At 35.2% G+C, this 20,051-nt stretch overlaps 5 protein-coding genes across 5 annotated transcripts; 2 read left to right on the top strand and 3 right to left on the bottom strand.

Annotated features, from left to right (window-relative positions):
* Positions 1–112: 112 nt before the first annotated feature.
* MONOS_4187 (uncharacterized protein) lies at positions 113–8,384 on the bottom strand (the record flags this gene model as incomplete). Its single annotated transcript, XM_067874239.1, has 1 exon — positions 113–8,384. The coding sequence occupies one exon, from the start codon at positions 8,382–8,384 to the stop codon at positions 741–743; it is 7,644 nt and encodes a 2,547-aa protein (XP_067729917.1). The 3' UTR covers positions 113–740.
* A 3,431-nt stretch (positions 8,385–11,815) lies between these two features.
* MONOS_4186 (uncharacterized protein) lies at positions 11,816–13,965 on the bottom strand. The gene is made up of 5 exons (XM_067874238.1): positions 13,809–13,965; positions 12,778–13,753; positions 12,401–12,606; positions 12,114–12,258; positions 11,816–11,985 (listed from the first exon to the last, which is right to left on the bottom strand). The coding sequence occupies exons 1-5, from the start codon at positions 13,829–13,831 to the stop codon at positions 11,923–11,925; spliced, it is 1,413 nt and encodes a 470-aa protein (XP_067729916.1). The 5' UTR covers positions 13,832–13,965; the 3' UTR covers positions 11,816–11,922.
* Positions 13,966–13,969: 4 nt separating this feature from the next.
* Positions 13,970–15,946, top strand: MONOS_4185p1 (putative eukaryotic translation initiation factor 3, subunit 6). Its single transcript, XM_067874236.1, has 5 exons — positions 13,970–14,069; positions 14,114–14,231; positions 14,290–14,426; positions 14,478–15,178; positions 15,496–15,946. Exons 1-5 carry the CDS (start codon positions 13,980–13,982, stop codon positions 15,818–15,820), a joined length of 1,371 nt encoding a protein of 456 aa, XP_067729915.1. The 5' UTR covers positions 13,970–13,979; the 3' UTR covers positions 15,821–15,946.
* Positions 15,947–15,973: 27 nt separating this feature from the next.
* Positions 15,974–18,538, top strand: MONOS_4185p2 (putative Aspartate-tRNA ligase). Its single transcript, XM_067874237.1, has 8 exons — positions 15,974–16,247; positions 16,300–16,504; positions 16,576–16,629; positions 16,691–16,809; positions 16,914–17,220; positions 17,384–17,502; positions 17,672–17,744; positions 17,916–18,538. Exons 1-8 carry the CDS (start codon positions 16,006–16,008, stop codon positions 18,231–18,233), a joined length of 1,437 nt encoding a protein of 478 aa, XP_067729914.1. The 5' UTR covers positions 15,974–16,005; the 3' UTR covers positions 18,234–18,538.
* Positions 18,539–18,788: 250 nt separating this feature from the next.
* On the bottom strand, positions 18,789–20,020 carry MONOS_4184 (putative Cell division control protein; the record flags this gene model as incomplete). Its single annotated transcript, XM_067874235.1, has 5 exons — positions 18,789–18,893; positions 19,026–19,502; positions 19,562–19,694; positions 19,748–19,933; positions 20,004–20,020. The coding sequence occupies 5 exons, from the start codon at positions 20,018–20,020 to the stop codon at positions 18,789–18,791; spliced, it is 918 nt and encodes a 305-aa protein (XP_067729913.1).
* Positions 20,021–20,051: the final 31 nt, after the last annotated feature.

Genomic DNA, 20,051 nt, shown 5'->3' with positions numbered 1-20,051 from the left:
GTTTGACTTGTTATGAAATGAAAGTGAAAAAAGTTTAGAACAAATCGTAGATTTTTTCATAAAATTAAAAATATCGTTCCATTTATTTTTTAAAACAAGTTCAAAATTTCTCACATAATCTTGCTTTTCATCGAGTTCGGAAAATGAAGATATGGCTTTTCACAACAAAAAAAATTTGCAAGAACACATGTTTGAAATGCAAATAAACAAAAAAATGATGAATATACATGTTTGTGAAGTACATCAATTCTGAAAATAACACAACTGGTGAATGAAAAAAGCAGAGCAAGAAAAATGACTTTTTCAAAAATAAGATTCACAAAGAAATTCAAAACAAACAGAGGAATGATGTGAAACAACAAAAAATAGATGATAAAAAGTTATGAATGTTGCTGATTATTGAACAAAAAGCTTGATTTTACAAAAAAAATCAAATTCCTTCAAATAAAACAATTTCACATGAATTACAAACAGAAAGAAATTGACAAACAGAATAAAGGAAAATGCAAATGCAAACAAAAGTGAATGCACAGCAGCGGAAGATGCTGCTGATTTCACAAATAAAAACACAAAAGGGGGAGATACAAAACGTTTCAATGAAGTTGGATTTCAAAAAGTCTTCTTTTTCTTTTTTCTTTTCTTCTTCAGCTCAATTGAGTGCTTTTCGAATTGTTTGACTGATTATCATCTGATGAATCTTTGACTGAGCTAACTTCTTTATTGTTCTCTCATTTTTTCGCTCATCTGTCTGTTGTGCTTATCTGGCAGCTTCCATCTTGTTCTGAGTCTTCGATATATATCACTGCATCTGACATCGTGAGCATCACTGCTCCTTCCGGAAATCGCTGGATGAACTCGCGCTTCAGACCTTGAAGAGACAGCCGCTTTTCACTCTCTGATGACAGGCACGACAGAATCATGGGCAACAGCATCGACTCTTCTGCCTCCTTCATGCTTGGCCTCTCCCCATTCACTATCTTCTGCCCTGCCACCTCTGCCTCATACTCTCCAAATGGGATTTGAAGGGTCAGACACTCCCACAGCATCATCCCAATCGAGAATGCCACCGATTCCTTTGTTGCCCCCATCTTCTTGTTCATCTGCAGCTCTGGCGCCTTCCACCTCAGACACTCTTTTTTGAAGCTATCTTCATCCTCAAATGCTGATGAGGGCAGAAAGTCATCATCATCATCATTGCCACTGGCAGACGTCACAACAGTTGATGAGGAGATGGATGATGAATCTGAATCATCATCTGACAATAAGTCTGAATGCATCACAATGCAGATCACCATATGCTCAGAGAACAGCACAATGTGAGGGCTCAGATTGGAAAGAGATTGAAGAGGGTTTTCCATTTCATCAAAGGAGTGGAGTGCCCCATTCGCCACCCAGAACAGGATCTGGGCAGCTGTTTGCTCTCTTTCCTTCAATGTGCCAATCGGCATCTCTTTTGTCTTATTCTTTCCATGCAAAAGCATAAACAGCGAATCTCTCAAGTCCACAATCAACTTCTCATGAGGGGATGAACAGGCCATAGCATCCACCAGATTCGACATCGATGAAGTGGTTGGGCACAGATCCTCCCCTCGAACAAATGTGGAATCTGAATCAGTTGAACATGTTGAAGAAATTGATGGAGAAGGAGTCTGTTTTCTAATTTCCTCTTCTTCAACCTTCTCCAATGCCCATTCTGGGATCTTGTCTGAATCTTTTCCCAATATATATTCAGTTGAGCCACTCTCAGACAGAAGATGCTCTGATGACTCTGAATATTCCATGTTCGTATCATACACCCTCTTCTTCATCCTCTCTTCATTCTTCTTCTCTGCCTCTCTCTCCGCTCTCCTCCACTGTGCCTCTGGTGACATTTCCATCGTCACCATCTCAATCAGCTTCGGATCCTTTTTCACTGTGTCATTCACAATCTCTTCCAATTCCTCATTTCTTTCCTTCACCTTCCTCCACCGAACAATAAATGCAACTGCAATGATGAGAACAATCAAAAGGATTATTGCCATGATAATAACAATCAACAACAAATAAGATTTCCTTTCTTTTCCTCCTTCAACTATCCTTTCATCTCCATTCACCTTGGGCTCACTTCTGTTCTTCAGAATGAAAGAACCAGTTGATGATTGTTTGTCGGCATCCCCAAACAGAATGCTCACTCTCACTTCTGCCTCATCTCCTGCCTCGCTTATTTTCTCCTTTGCAACCACCCCTTCAACTTCTGTTTCCGATGCAAATCCACTCTCATCAAACTCATGCTTTTCGATCTGCTTTTCATCCCCAATCTGCTTCACAACCATGAACGACAAGTTGCATGGGAGAAGAAGCTTCCCTTTGAACACAACCTCCACCTCTTCTCCTTTCTCCCTTGTTTCAACACTCTCCAACACTGGAATGAAGAATGAAGATGCTCTTTCAGAAACAATCCCTTCAATTAGACATTCATTATTCAACATCCACATCGATGAGTCATCTTTCACTCCATCTCCTCCTTTCAAACTGGAAATGGTCAATGATGCAGAATCTGAGCAGATGATATTTCTTCTCAATGATGGATATTTTTCAATGAATGGATTATTGTTTGTTATCATTCCCATCTCAATAACAGCCTTTCCTCCTTTTATCGATATTCCTCCTTTCGATGAATTCTCCATCCTTATTTCTTTTGCCTGTGTGTTGGAGTTTTCTAGGTGAACAAGTGATCCATTCCATTCACATATTTCTTTAAATGCATTATTTCTCTCATTCTTACTCTCTTTTGCTAACAATCCTTCAAACTCACATATGTGCATGGAAATATCCTTCGTATTTCTCATCTCCATCATGCTTCCTTTGCTTGACAGAGAATTACATGCTGAACAGGAACAGTTGGAAAGAACAATCTGAGCAGATGATGAGGATGCAGAAAGAACAGAAGCTCCTTCTGAATTCCTCGAGCAGTTCTTGAATGAGGAGCTTCCAACTGAAACACTTCCCGAAGCTGAACTGCCAATTGAAAGGATGCAACCTTCTGACAACTTCACTCCATCTGCATCAATTCCATTCAGCACAACACTTCCACAATTGCAAAATTCAAATAAATTTCTTGTTGATTCAATCTGTTCTAGCTTCATGTTTGTCATCGAAATCTCATCTCCACAAAACTGAAAGAATGGCTTCTTGAATGAAAGGAGTGATATTGAGCAGTTGTCAATATGAAGAATCCCCTTTGCAATGCTCAGCAAGGTTGAGTCAAGAACAACAGCAGGTTGATTGATGTTTGACTCTCCAACAGAAGAGAAGTCAACAAATAAAAGAGAAAGCTGGCCACTTGCTTCATGAATGACTGAACTTCCAGAATATGAAAATGATTGGTCAAAGTTAAATTGCACACTTTCGATCCGAACTTTCTCTGAAGTTTCGAGAAGACTTCCCTTATAGCCAGAAATTGTTGAGTTCAGATGCACCAAAGCAGTTGAGGGAGACTCAAGTGAGCGGATGATCACATCATGCACATCACATTCCCCATTGATGATCGTCTCCTCCGAGATCAACAGCTGAGAATATGATGAAGGAATGATGTGTTGAACTCCAATATCCAATGAGTGGCATGGCGAATTGAACTCTCCACATTGCTTGCTATCTCCGTGGTTGCCTGTTGCCGAAGAAACAAATATCGTTTCACTCTGGTATTTCACAACCCTCAGCAGAAGATCCTCTTCCCCAACAAACGAGTCTGTTGTGCAGCCCCACATTGCACGCTCCTTCACAAACGGTGTTCTGAAATCCAAAAGGAATTGCTCATCAACAATTTGTGTTTCGATTGAATGGCATCTCACATACACATCTCTTCCCCTGAACGCAGTGTTGTCTCTGAATGTGATATTTGATAAAACAAAGTTCAGAGGCTGCTCAACTGTCGAGGTGCATTTCAGAAACAGCCACCCACCTCTTCCTGTGGTGGAGCAGAAGCACTCAGAAATCGTGCAAAATGAGCAGTCAAAGCTTCCTCCCTCATTCAACACACAAAACATCCCTCCTCCCTTTCCACACCTCGTTCCACCACATTTCTTCATCGTTGTGTTTCGAATCACCATTTTCAATGGCTCATCAATATCCTCATTTCGAATGATAGGAATATCATCTGTTGTGTTCTGGGTGATTTCTTCGAATATGCTCCACTCAATAACAACATCTTGTTCTTCTTCATTTTTTTCTCTCCCTGAACTCTTTGATATCCTCAACCCGCTTGCTCCTTCCAACTCAACATTCTTCATCGTCAGATTTTTGAAGTTCAATGTTGTTGTTGAAAGCACAGAAATAACATCTTTTGCAAATCTGAGAGATTGCATTGACACAAACTCCAATACAACTGTGCCTCCATCTGCTTTGATCAGTCCAAAATTCATTTTTTCTTTTTCTCCATCATTTACTTCCTTTTTGATGAATGAACAATCTTTCAACGTTAAAGATCCTTCACTTGATCCAACATCCATCAAATAATTGACTCCACTTGTGAAGGATGATGGAATCACAAAGCAAATCAGTTCAAAACTGGTAATTCCAGAAATCTTCATTGCTGCTTCTTCTGCTCCTTCAAGTAATGAGAGACATTCCAAAGAGCACATATCTGTATTGTTTGAGCTTATTGAAAATCCACTCACATCAACACTCTTCTGAAGAATCGCTTTTCCAATGATGTTCATATTCTTTTCATTTCCGTCAGTCAATCGATCCAATGAATAATCAATTGACAGGCAAGGATAATCTGAGAATCCGCAAGCACCCATGTCTCTTCCTTCTCCCCCAACAAATATCTCTGATCCAAGTGTGCGCCAGAAATAGATCAGTGGAATAGCATTCGCCGTATCATTCCCATCAAAGCCTCTCATCGAATCCAACGAAATGTCAGATAGATGTCCAGATACAAATGGAAGAGAGGTGTTTGTGATGCTCTTCGTCAAGTTGGATGATTCAACAAACAGATCATTTCCATATTTCGCAACATTTGGCTCTTTTGAATCAAAAATGGGGGATGAGATCACAAATGAAGAATGGTCATCAATCAGCTTCAGTGCTATCCCTCCTCCAAACCCATTTTTCCCTTCTTCTCCAGCTGGTGCTGTGCATCCAGTGAATGTGCACGAAGTGATATCCATTTGAATATTCCCTTTCAACTGAGCATTGATTGCTCCTCCTCTGCTCTCATCAGCCAGCACGGAGCATCCATCAAAATCACATTCTTCAATCTTTATTTGTGTGTTTGAGTTTTCATCATTGTTGTTATCGATGCTCACACATCCTCCACTTCCTGCTTTTCTTTCTATTTTTGTGAAATTGCAGTTCGTCATGTTCAACCACTTAGTATTCATCAACTCAGTATTTGTTCCGCTTCCAGACAAAGATATCAATGGATTTCCACTCAAAGTGATTGATGAAGCTGAAAACGAATCAATAGCCAATGACCCAGACTCAACAGATAAGAATAGAAATGTCAATTCCGATGAATGATCTTGAAGGGAAAGAGAACAATGATACAAAGTCAGTTGTGAAGATGAAGAAATAAAAGTGGAACGCGATGAAAGAGAAGGAGGAAGAGAGAAGATGAGCTTTGATAATTCTGTTTCAACATTTGCTGTTATCATCGCTGAGTTTGATGTTGAACTTGCATCAGAAACTGTCCAGCCACTTTGATCATCATTTCCTCTGATTTCGTGTTTCTGATTAGCAAATGACAATTCATCATTCATCATAATCATTCCACTCACAACAACTTTCTTTGTTCCTGTTTGTCGTGTGAGTGAGTGCTTCAAGGTCAAACAAGGGAATTGGACAATTCCACAATGTGAATGATCATATGCCTCGGTATTGCTCACATACACTTCTTCTGGGTTGAAGAGATAGATGCACAGAGGGATAGCCAAACTTGTGTTTCCATTGTCATATCCTCTCACCTTATCAAAAGAATCCAAAGAAGCTGTCAGGCATGTTATCTTTCCACTTTTTGCTGTTGACTCCAAGTTGATCGAGTCAACAAAAATGTCACTTCCCCATTTGGCTCTGTTCCCCTCAAATCCTGATGAGATCAGAAAGTTTGCATTTATATTGCTCACTTTCAGCCCAATCCCTCCTCCTCTCCCTTGCATGGTTGAGGCATAACAGTTTCTCACAACACCTCCACTCACACTCAATGAACCAACATTCCCCACTTCAATCATCATCCCTCCTCCAAACTCAGAAGCTTCACTCCCACACCCATCAAGTGTGCATCCTTCAAGGGTTATCGAATATAACCCTTCATCCACATTTATCAGCGATGATCCTGCTGTTGTTCTCACAATGTTGTTGAATGTGCAGTTGTCCAGAAACAATGTCACAGTTGCCTCTTGAGGCAGAGATATCATACTCGTGGTGCTGAATGTTTGCCCCCATCTCACATCTTTCATCTTCAAACTTCCCCCTTCCATCTTCACAAGTGAGTTCTGAATGCTCCTCTCCTCTGAATGATCTGCATCCATCGATATGTTCAATCTCTCCAAATTGATCCCTCCAAACCCTTGAACCTCAAACAGTCTGCTTCTTCGGTTGTTTTCAAATGATGAATTGTGAATCACTGACAAATCGCTCACAGCCAACTCCCCTGTTCCAACACAAAACAGACTCAGTCCATTTCCCTCAAATTTTGTTTCAATGGCTGAGCCAGATGGCGAAACTCCATTCACAGAGATTGTTTTCTCCCCAATGTCAACTCCTTTTCCTTCCACAACTGTTCCACTCAACACCTTCATTTCCTCCACAAACCCCACAATCATTTGGGTCAGACAATGGCTGATTGTGAGGCATGCACAACTTTCATTCAATCCACAGCTGAATGTGTCCTTCGCATTTGTCTGATTTTGAGTTGAAGCCACAAATCTGCTTCTTCCTCCTTCATTGGGAAGCCACTCACTTTTATCTCCACCTGCATAATATCTCACTCCTTCTGTTCGCGTTGAAAAACACCAAGCAAGTTGTGAATCTGTGGAGTTATCATGTACGTAAATATCATTTCCTTGAGGAGCACTGTTGTTGTGGAAAAAGCAAAACCATAAAAGATTTCCGTTATATTCTTTTGTTTGAACACTTACGGCACCTCCATGGCGAGCTGAATAGCATCTTTGAAAAAGACAATTTTTCGCAACAATTTTGTCGCTGGGATACCAAGTTATAAATCCTCCGCCACCAGAGTCTGTTGAATAATGAGCACTGCAATTCAGAAAAATACAATCCAAAATGCAATCATTCGAATTTATTGTCTTTGATCTCCATATTCCAAGACCACCTCCATCATTTCCTGACCATCCATCTTCAAAAAGGCAATTTTCAACAAGCACTTGAACCTTCAACTCTTCAACCTCCGCACCAGCCCCTCCATAGTCTGTCGATGAAGCACAGAAGCACTCTTCAAACACAGAATGCTTCACTGTGCATTCTGCAATGTTAATAGCGAAAATACCTCCACCTCTTGTTGAAGTTGCATTGCACTTCACAAATGATGAATTCTCAACAGTCAGCGTTGCACTCGAATTGTCATGCACATACAACCCTCCGCCACACGGAGCGGAGCATTCATTCCATTCAGCATTCTTATATGTCTGTGTCTCTGTGGTTGAATTTCTTTCTGTATTTCCCACTCTCCAATCCACCCTTTCGTTGTGGAGGAATGTGCAATTGTTGCAGGAAAATGCAATGGATCCTTCTGTTCCACTCACAATCCCTCTCTCCAGCACATTCATCGAACTTTCAACTCGACAATCTTCCAAAATGCTCATTTTCATCATTGACACTTTTCCGATTGGCATTTCATCTGTTTCCATGAATTTCATTGTGATGTTTGAAAAAGCACTGTTTTTGATTCCTTCAAATGACCCTTCTCCATTTCTCAAAATGCTTCCACTCCCACAAAACACAACGTTCCTCCACTCACTGTTTCTCACAAGCAACGATGCATCTTCTCCTTTCATCTTCACAAGACTTGTCATAAACTCACAATTATCATTTCTTTTCTCAATATTCAAGGTAGTGTTCATCATTTCGCATGTTCCTTCATTGAAGACAAAATGACCACTGAAACCTCCTTTTCTCATCAACAAGCAGTCATCAAGGCGCAGGAATGATTTTTCTCGAATATCAAATTCCACATCATCATCTGCTATTTCCAACATTATTTCCTTCAATTCGACTGAGGAATTGTGCATTTCGCAGAATAGCTGAACAACGCTTCCACTTGCCAAAACATGACTTTCAGACTGAGCATGAATGTGATAAATGAGATATCCATTCCTTTGTGCATCATTTGTATCTGTGCCACAAAATGTGAAGCACAAACACTCAGCCAAAACAAAAAGAATCATTATCATGAGAATTATTATGGGTCATAATAAACCATATTTTTATATAATTCAAAGATTATTTTGAACTTTTTTAGGTATTGATTATTCCTGTCTTTCTTTCATTTGTTAAATCGATGGCCATTCCAATTATTCTATCAAGAAATAATTTTTTCATTCGGCTGAAAAAGAATGAATTTTTCTTTTTCACCGCCATTGAATCGCTTTAATTTTGTTTTATTCTGTATGAACGAGGAATATCAACATCTTGATGCCATTTCCAACAATTTGCTCTTCAATGCGCAATTATCTTTCAATGAAAAGAAGAATAGCTATCAAAAGAAATATTTTCATGAGAAATATTTGAAAATTGAAATTGGAAAAAAAAAGAACAATACTTTTCTCAAACTTAAAATGTTCAAAGAGAGATCTTAATTCGTTTGAAAAGTGCATTTGATCTTCATCAATTATTCCATCATTTCAAACTGACCTTGTTTCAAAAACTTCATTTTGAAGTATCTTTATAGTTATTTTTTCCTCATTTCTCTCTTCATTTTCAATCATTTTTTCAAACTTTATTTATAAATCTTTAATATTTCTTCTGAGTTGTTTTGTCAAATTTATTTCTGTTGTCTTCACTTTTTTTCGATTTTCTTTTGTCGCCCATGTTTCATCTTCAAAGCGTTCAATATTTCCAAAAATAACTTCCGAATCATCAATGGTTTTCCTCCCAGTGCAGCGCTAATCTTTCATTTTAATATGTTTTCTTCTTCCAATCCTCCTTTATGATTCTTTGTTCATGATTGTTTTGCAACATCCTGGAAAACATCTCATTCGGAGTTTTCGTTTCTTTCTTCACGAAACAGTCATTGCTCATCAATGAATCTTTTAGAAAGAAAAAAGAAGCGATTTACAACATTGACTCAAATTCTTCGTGACGTTTCATGATAGACATTTGTCTCTTGATTCTTTTGACAATGACTTCAAAGATTTTCATCAAAAACGATGGAAAAATAAATTTATGAAACAATGAAAAAAATAATAAAATACCTTCAATTTTGTTGGTGAATCCATTGTTGCCAATGAGTAATGAGTTTCACATAAGGTTTTTAAATCAAAGGCATCTTTTATCATCGCCTCTCCTTTTTCCAAGCGAATAAAGGTTATACATGCAAATCATAATTTTTAAAGATGCATGAGCCAGAAAATTAATCTTTTTTATCTCAAAGCACTTTGGGTCTTTTTCAACAAACGTTTTTTGTTCAAAAAAATTCCAAAACAGAACTGCTTATATTTCAGATAAAAATTAAGCCTCTGTAAGACAACAAAAAGGAATATTAAATTCAAATCGAATAAAGATTTTTTGGTTCTTCATGCCTTCAAAATCGTTCATTTCCTGCCATCAAAAAATATCTTGTAAGAACAAAAAATAACTCTTTGTTTTATAAAGAAGCACATACACAAAATATTGTTTCACATTTTAGTTGCATTTGAACATTCAGCAAAACCATTTGACTGGAAAAACCAGAAAATACAATGAGCAGGAAAAATAAATTATGTTATGGTCTCATATTTTTGTCAGAGAGTCACAACAATTAGAAAAATGCCTAATCCCATTATGCAAGCAAAATCATGAATTATAAACAAGCCATCCTTTTTCGTTCAGTTTTTTTTTTTTTTTTTTTTTTTTTTTGAATATTTCCTTTTTCTCCTTTCAAAAAGTTATAGAGGGAAATAAAATATTAAGTTTGTGTGAATAATGATGGACACTTCCGACATATGGGTCAATCTTTTTGAAAAGTCGCAAATGTTTAATTCACAAATAAATCAAAAATTTCAGTTCTTGATCAAATTTCGGTTCACGCTCATGCAACTTCACAAAAGTGAAGGACACAATTTAACAATACCATTTGACACATATATGTGAAGTTGCATGAGCGGGTACAGAAATTTGATCAAGATATGAAATTTTTGATTTATTTAAAAATTAAACATTTGCGACTTTTCAAAAAGAATTACCCATATGTGGGCTGTTGTATTATTTAAACAACTATTGATTGTTGTATCTTGACGATTAACACAATTATTCCCTCAATTAAAAAGGATATTTATGAACATTTTTATCATTCATAAAACATTTAGAAAATCTAAAAACAATTTTTTTTCATAAAGAAAGTTGTATCATTTATGTGTGTCGCAAAAGTTTGAAAACAAAGAATGAATAACTGAGATATTTGTCGAAATGTTTCAATCAACGGTTGTTGAGATAATTTCACTGTTTTATTTTTTTAGGGAATCAACCATTATATGTAACAACTGGGTGATTATTATTGCAATCATAACTTTTTTCGGAGTGTTAATAATTGTGAAAAAGCATTTTCATTTCTTGAATAATTTTCTTATAAATGAAAATGTTTATCAAAAGAAAAAAAGGAAAACGCTTTTTTTTAAAAATGGATAGAATTGATTTTTATTGAAATTGTCAGTGAGATGTGTTCAATTACAAATAATGCAGAATAAAACTATCAAACCGAAATTTTTATTAAAAAAAATAATAAATTCAAAAATTATCATACAACTTTATAAAGAAATTTCACTTTCAAATGGGTGATCATTTGAAAAAATCATAACTTTTTTCGGAGCTTTGATTTTTCGAAGGTTGTTTGTTACTGGGAAGAGATTTTGTATTGAAATGCAAAAAAACGATCAGAACTATTATCTGAACATGTGATAAATCTGAATGAAAAATGATAATGTCTTAAATAATCCTGCTCTCTTTTCAGTGCTCTTTTTGTGATATTCAAAGGAAATTTTTGAACAGAAATATTCGAAAGAAAAAATTAGATTTCATAAGAATCTCCCAAATTCTAAGTGAGAATAGAAAAAGCAGGGGAAAAAAACAATTACATTAAAAAAAATGGGGCAAAATATTTTGCTTCAAGCGTTTTCATTGAAAAAATATGCACTTTTCATTAACTATTTTTTAACAAAGAATATTATAAAAATGGTTCTATTTTTTGACAATCGTGAAACGCTGGAAAACTTAATGTTTTGATTTCAATGATACCTGTTTATGGATATGAAAATCAGATTTGTTTTGTAATCAAAAAAAGATAAATAAAGTTATGAGTGAAACAATTTTTTTGTGCTTTGTGCATGAAATGCTTGAAAGTCAATATTTTCCCCCATATAAGAAAAAATACATTAGGATCATATATAAAACTGGGTGCTAATAAAAATTTGACACAATCTATTTCTCTAAAAGTGATATGTCGTGAGCTGGAACTGAAAACTTCCTAAAATATGTGAAATTCATAAAAACCAGAAAACCATACAAAATGAATTTTTCATAATATTCTTATTAATCATTTTAACGTAATAGTTTTCAAAAAATAAACAAATTCTTTTCAATTATACATAATTTTTAACAATAAAAATATAAAAAAATATTACAATTTGATATTTTTTTATTATAAGCTTTAAATATTTTTCAAAAACAAACAAATAAATAAACAAAAATCAATTTAATAACACAATAACAATATGCTCCAGTATTATTCTTCTATTTAGGAATGGATTCAATTTGAAGAATTCTTTGAAAGTTTGAAATCATTGACGTAGATCGCTAAGACATATATCCATCAAAATTTACCATTTTTGATGATGATCACAAAATGAAAAAGAAAAATATAAAAACAAAATATTAAAAAATTTGGAAAGAAATGTTAAAACAAATGTTCAAAACTGGCATACTTGTACTAATTCCTCATATTCTTTACGTTGCTGCTGCTTTTTAGCCAGTTTTCTCTGAAGTTTTTCATCCTCTTGCTGAAGCTGTGAGAGTGTTGATGCTTGAGATGACACAGTCGACTCAAGAGAACGTATCACAGAAAGCAGCCTGTAATGCATTAATACATACAAAATTAATATTCATGTTTGAGCATTTTCATAAAGTCGAACATAATTGTGGTTATTCCAAATTCAAAAATTTAGACAGAATGTATAAGTTGATTATTATTTAAAATTCCTCATTAGCACACATCAATATCTCTTCTTGCATTGTTTTTATCACAGCCATTCTTTGAGATTTCACTTTTGTTCTTGCTTCTTCTTCGCTCAGAGAAGAGGCTGCTCTTTCATTTGCCACTTCGTTCGCGTACTCTTCGCATAGCCTCACAAATGAAGTAACCTGCGTCATAAGGTTGGCTTCGACTCTTGAAATGGTTGTGAGTGAAGTTGCCAGAGACTGGAAACAGAAGGAAATGTGAACAGAATATGTTTTGTTTCAAATAGAATTAAAAGTATTTATGTATAACAAATTAACAAAAAACAAAAAAAATTATAATAGTTGAAATTTATTAAAGAAGAAGTAATTATTTTACATTAAAAAAATGAAAAGAAAAGAAAAGAAACAAACAGTGAGTTGTTCTTTTTGTTTTTTATCTTCAACACTGTCCAAAGTTGAGAGATGGCGCAGAAGCATAAGCAAACGTAAATGCCTATCTTTCGAGTCAGAAGAAGAAGAAGATGCCGATGAATGATTCGGTCCCTCATTTTGTGTAGTTGATGTGCTCGAAGTTGCATCATCTGGTAAAGAAGACCCGGATGAAGGCGCACTTTGCTGCTCCATTTTTCTTGATGAAGTCGATTTTGAAAGAGAATCTGCAGATGAATCTGAATCCATTTCTTTTGATTCAGCTTTATCAATAGTGGATGACACATCAGAAGAAGGAATTTCTTTTGAAGTGCTTATATCTTTTAAATGAGATACACTTGGTTCATCTATTTCCTTCACAGAACTTTTTTCTTTAAAATTCTTTGAAGGCAAATATTTTTCTGGTGACTTAGTATTTGAAAATGACGATGAATGAAAAGCATGATTTTGCGAAGACATTCGAAGATGTTGTATAGATGTATGTTTAGCATTGGAATACTTTAACGGGGAAGATGTTAATGAAGTGCGAGTCGGAGAGTCAGAAGATTTATTATCTCGTAGTTTTAAAGGGGATGACTTTCTCTGAATAATTGCAGAATATGGACGAGAAGCAAACGAAGCACGGCTTTTATCAATTCCAATACGACCCCCGTCTGATTCCCCAGATGTGTTTGATACGATATTTTCTGTAGAAACCTTGCTGTTATTTTTTGTCTCATTTGAAGATATTTGTTGAGAGTCATGTGCTTTCTGAAACAAAGAATGATAAGAAGATTGTACCACTTTTCTTTCTAGCGAAGGAGAATAAGTTGAGCTTAATCTATGTGAAAATAAAGATGATTTTTGTGCTGTACTAGAAGAATTTTCATTTTGTTTTGTAATCTTTGTTCGTGGCGAAGCTGAGTGAGATTGAAGAGACATAGATCGTATTTGGCGATACGATGATGGCGAATTACTTCTACAAATAAATAGGAATTACGAAACGAATATTAACAACAATAAAATTAAAAAACATTTTCTTTGGAGATGTACTCATAAGAAGAATTTCTTTTGCGAATGATAAAAAAACAACACAGTATTTATTATTTTACAATGAAATTTATTTCTCTTTTTATCTATAAAATCTATTTATCTTCAAATTTCAAAAACTTAAATATTCTAAGATCCATCCCATATAATATATAATGTGTGACGAGTCTTTTTGTTTGCGCCTTATACCGTATTTAGATCCGCATCTTTCGTTGCGTATTGTTGACTTCCTTATAGAACGAAAGGTTTTTCAACATTTAATTATCATTACATTTTATTCTTTTTGAAGAAATTACCTGTTGATGAATTGAATATTATCAAATTGCGTCTTTTGCAACAAACGGATCTTTTCGAACAATATTTTGCACTTCACGCAACATTACATCCTGGACAAGACATCCCCGAGAGTTTGGGATTATTTTGACGTTTTTTGCGCTCATTTACTGTTTTCTTATTTATCGACAGACATAACTCACAAAAAAGAAGATCATGAAAACAAATTGGAACAGCTTAAGTCCATTTGGGAAGAATTTACGCAAAATGATGCGCCAAAGGAAGAATCAAACGAAGACAAAAAAGAATCCGAAGAGCAGCAAACTTTTGTTTGAAACAATTTATTTCAATTATTAATGTTATTTGTTTACTCGATGTAGGATGAGTCAAAATATTCTTCAATAATTCAATATGGTCATCTGCTTTTTGCAAAAGGAAATTATGAAGAGTCACATAAAATTTTGACAGAAATTTCAAAGAAATTGAATCATGATCAAACAATGAAACAAGTTCTTTGGGGAAAGCTCTGCTGCGAAATTCTTTTAGAAAAGCATGATGAATCAACAAGCACTTTCATGAAACTTCGGAATTTAATTGAATCAAGATTGAATCATTTTCCTGGCTCACCAATAAATGTTGAGCGCAAATGGCTGATGCATTGGGTTCTTTTTGTGGCGTTCCGTTCGCAATGGAATCCCCAATTGGTTGCAGAGACGCTCATGGACGAGAACTACTATCCGCTCCTGCTGACATCTGCACCTTATCTGCTTCGATATTACATATCATCAATTCTTCTATCTCGTGTGAAGAGGACGATGCTGACAGTGGTGAGGATGGGCTCAAAGCAGCTGAACAAAGAGAAGAACCCCACCGCACATTCAAAGAACCCAATGGTGTTGTTTATGGCAAAGGCGTTGTTTGAAGGCAATGTGAAGAGCGCCAAGCAGCTGTTGAATGAATTCTCAGGAGAATATTTTGAGTCAGATTATTTCTTATCTCCTCTTGCTTCTGATATTCTTACAAATGGAAAAATGCTGTTGGTTGAAGTTTTGCTGAAGGTCAAAGGATCAACAACAATAAGGTTTGATTCAGTTTATTTATTTATTTATTTATTTATTTATTTATTTATTTATTTATTTATTTATTTATTTATTTATTTATTTATTTATTTATTTATTTATTTATTTATTTATTTATTTATTTATTTATTTATTTATTTATTTATTTATTTATTTATTTATTTATTTATTTATTTATTTATTTATTTATTTATTTATTTATTTATTTATTTATTTATTTATTTATTTATTTATTTATTTATTTATTAATTCTCTCTCTTTTTTTAATTATTTAAAAAAAACCTTTTTTCGCTTCGTTTTTTGTGTATTTGTCGCACAGTCGTATTTGCGATGAGTTATCTCTGCAACCAGAAGAAGTGAGGCAAATGATCGTTTCAATCTGCAAATCCACAAAATTCACCAAATTCCTCGTCAAATTTGACGCAAAGACAAATGTTGTTACAGTTGATACACATCCATTCTCAATCATTCCAGGAATAATGGAAAATTGCAGAGACATTAATGAAAAATGCGCCAGGATCAATGAGAAGCTACTCACGTCATATTCCTCAACTAACTGGGTACCAAAATCTGAATCAAAGTCACTACAAAATGAGGTTAAACCCTCCAAAGAAAAAGAACAGAAAAGATCAGAAAATAAATAATTTTGCACACATTCTTTGTTAAACGAATATCTATTCTATCTTTAAGCTTTTCTATTGCTTCATTTCATATTTTTTTAACTTCTGATGCTATTTTTCAAAAATATTCACCACAAGAAATTCATGATATATCATTATTTGATATTTATGGTTATTAGATCAATTGATCATTTATTTACTGCATAAAGATGGCAACTCCTGAAGCAGCTCAGAGTTCATCGACTCAAAGCTCAGAAAAAGTTGAAGAGCAAATCAGTTGCGAAAAATTAACTCACGTTTCTGAATTGAATGAAAGTTTAGTGGGGAAAAATTTAAAAGTCAGAGGATTTCTCCATATTAAAAGGGAAACAAAGAAAATGATGTTTTATGTCATTCGACAAGCAAAATACACTTTCCAGGTTGCTGTTTTAAAATCCAAAGACAAGCCACAGTTTGCATTTTGAGCAATTTATCTTAATTTTTTCGAAATGTGTTTTTTTTAGAGAGGACATAACCGTTGAATCATCCATTGAAGTTTGTGGAACATTACAAAAAGCGATGCAGCCTATTAAATCTTGCACTCAACAAGATGTTGAAATGTTTAACCCAACAGTGAAAGTCGTATCTGAATCTGCAACACCACTTCCAATTCAAATCAACCAATTGTTTGGAGGAGAAGGAATTAAAAAGGGACCTGATGGTAGATTTGTATGAATTTAAATTTCTTTATTTTCAATTTGATTTTATTCTATTACGAAAAAAACATTTTTGCAAATTAGGAAAATGCACCAGAACTTGCAACTTCCCTCAAATTCAGACCTTTGGATCTTAGAGTGTGCATTTTTGAAACTTTGTAATTTTTGAACTTTATGACCAACATTAATGAATTTACAGACATTGGCAAATTGGGCTATTTTCAGAATTAAAGCTGGAGTATCGCGTTTGTTTAGAGAATTCCTAACTGAACGCAAGTTTATTGAAATTCATACACCAAAGATATGTCCAGGAAAAAGGTTAGAACCATTTTATTGAAAGAAACAACTTATCAAATTTTCAAATAAATATATAAACATATGATTTCAAACAATATTGATGATATTTCTGATCAAACGTTTAGTGAAGGAGGAGCAAACTGCTTTGAGTTGCAATACTTCGATGACAAAGCAACATTGGCACAATCACCGCAGCTGTACAAGCAGATGTGCATTTGCGGAGGGATGGAGAAAGTGTTTGAGGTTGCCCCTGCTTTTAGAGCAGAGAAGTCGAATACCCCTCGACATCTGTGCGAGTTTATTTCAATGGACTTTGAAATGGAGCTCTCTGAGTTCAAAGAGCTGCCAATCTTCACACTCCAGCTGTTCAAGTACATGTTTGATGGACTGAATGCGCAGTACAAAGATGAAATCGAAGCTATCAAGCAACAAGTTTGAAGGAAAAAATTTTGGAGAATATTTTTTTTCGCTTTCATTTTTATTTTATTGTTACGCCATTTGCTTTGCTTTTCTTTTTCAATGCATTTTTTATTTATTTCATTCATTTTTTGTATGTGTCATAATTTTTTTTGGATTTGAATGACAACAACAACAGTACCCAGTTGCTCCTATTGTCTACGACAGCACACCAGTTCTTGTCCAGTTCGACGAAGCCTGCAAGTGGATCAACGAAAGCCAGTCGAAGATTGTCCAGTCACCAACAGAAGATATTGGGTGTGCAATTATTAATAATTCTTTTAATTTAAAAATAATTTATTTATTTATTTATTTATTTATTTATTTTCTTTCTTTCTTTCTTTCTTTCTTACTTTCTTATTTATTTTTTATTTGACCTTTTTTTATCTCATTCTTTCATTTTGAAAACCCTCAATGTCACACGTAGAACTGAAGCTGAACGTATTCTCGGCAAAATCGTGAAGGAGAAATTCAACACTGATATCTACTGCCTTGTTGGAGTTTGTTACCAGAGAGATTTATTTTTAAACAATTTATAACTCTCTTCTTTTTTCATTTAATATTTCTTCTCAATTTATTTATTTGCTTTCGCATTCCTTTTCTGAACTGACTTTCATCATGTGACTTCTTTTAACTCTTTTACCATTTAACTCCATTCTCTTCCATCTCAGTTCCCACAGAGCGCCCGCCCGTTCTACACACACCCAGATCCCGAGCGCCCAGGCTATTCGCTTTCATTCGATGTGGAGCTGCGTGGAGAAGAGATTGTGTCAGGCGCACAGAGAATCAACTCATCCTCTCTGCTGGAGCAGCGCGGAAAAGAGCTGGACATTGAGATCCCGAAGGAGTATGTGGATGCCTTCAGATTCGGTGCTCCGCCACACGGAGGTGTGGGGATTGGACTGGAAAGAGTGACAATGTTTTTCTTGGGGCTCACCTCCATCAGAGAGGCGTGCCTGTTCCCCAGATTTTATGGTGGCGCCCTGTAAAGGAAATGGCGTTGCTTCGTGGTGCGATGGCGCTTCTAGTGTTCTTTTCTCAGTTTTCTCTTTCGTCCTCTTCCTCTTCCTTTTCCTCTATCTTTCTATCATTTCTTACAAAATGAATGTTTCTTGAGCAAGAATATCAATATTTACTGACACAGGAAATGATAAAAATTAACCAAAAAAAGAAAAATCTTGAAGCGCTTTAGAAAAGAAATTTATTCATTACATTTACGAATTATTTATGTTTTTCTATTGTTCTTTTTTGGAGCATGCTTGCCCAATAAATAAATAGTTTACACGTATTCAATCATGCTCCTTTTTTATTTTTCTGCTGGAACAAAACAAGCCACTCATCTCACTGGATTTTTTCATTAATTGCATTCCAAATTAGTTATCCTGTTCAATAAAAGCAGGAAAGAGAAGGTGGCAATATCTTTGAGCAGTTGGAAAGTCACGTGCTCATTAAGCCGAACTGTCTCTGTGCAAGCATCTAATCTCCAAAGAAATGCATTTAAATGTAATTTTCAGTTGAGAAACACAACACGATCCGAAAATCGTTCAATCCTCGTCTTCTTCCTCTTCAGCTCTGAGCTTTTCGAAATATCTCATGTTCAGCGCATCCAATGCAGAAGGACGTTTTGTGGGGTCGTATTGAAGTAATCTCTAAAAAGATGCATTTCAATGGATTAAATCATAAACAGAAAATGAACAAGAATAGAAATGATTGAACAATCAATAAGCGATATTGACAAAGAATGAATAACATTAACAATAAATGAGAAGAAAGCCCAATACCTCCAGCAATTCAAGTCCATCCTCTCCGAGCGCGGGAACAAGGTCTTCAAAAGTCTTCCTTTTCCACTTCGGAAAAGTAGACTTCCAATATGGAAGCAATCCAACTCCATGCCAAACATCCTCAGTTGGCGTGCCTAACACTTGGAAAATCTTATATAACTCGTCGATTTCGCTGTCCCCACAGAAGATCGGCTTTCCCAACGCCAGTTCAGCCATTATGCACCCAACGCTCCAAATGTCAACACTTGCGGAATATTTTGCACATCCCAACAAGATCTCTGGTGCTCGATACCACAACGTAACGATCTCATGCGAATAAGGGCGTAATGGTACGGAAAAAGTGCGAGCAAGCCCAAAATCACCAATCTTAAGATTACCCATATGGTCAATCAAAATGTTTTGTGGCTTGAGGTCTCTGTGAATTATGCAGTGAGCATGACAGTACCCAATACCTTTCAACAATTGATACATAAAAGACTATTCAATGATTGTTCAAACACTCAAATCATAGATTTGAAAGAACAAATGAAACAAACTTTTATTAAACGAGGATCTAGAAATGCTGCTTCTTTCTCTTTGACCTGGATGTCAAGAAATCTCTTCAAATCGAATTGAACGAATTCAAATATTAAAAATATCATTTTTCCAGTATGGATAACGTCAATCAATCTAAACAATAGATAAATGCAAAACAAAATTGAAGTTATTCATTAAGCTCTAACCTTTCAATATTTGGATGACAAAGTTCTCGCATTACCGCAATTTCTCTAATTGCAGTACTTGGAACGCCTTCTTCTCCAAATCCAAGTCTAACTTTCTTTAATGCAACAAACTTTCCGTTAACTTTGTCTATTGCTTTGTAAACAACACCATAGGTTCCTTCACCAATTTTATTTACCTTTTGATATCTGAAAAATCAAAAATTGCCGAGTATAACCAAAAACAAAAAATACTTTCGAAAAAGTTAAAATACATTACCTTTCTAATCCGGACATAATCGAAGAATCAAATGCCCTTTGATTGATT

The sequence above is a fragment of the Monocercomonoides exilis genome (genome assembly GCF_001643675.1).
Source record: "Monocercomonoides exilis strain PA203 chromosome Unknown scaffold15-1837935, whole genome shotgun sequence".
Lineage (NCBI taxonomy): Eukaryota > Preaxostyla > Oxymonadida > Polymastigidae > Monocercomonoides > Monocercomonoides exilis.
The sequence above is the reverse complement of the archived record's forward strand: the minus strand, read 5'-3'. Positions and strand labels throughout refer to the sequence as shown.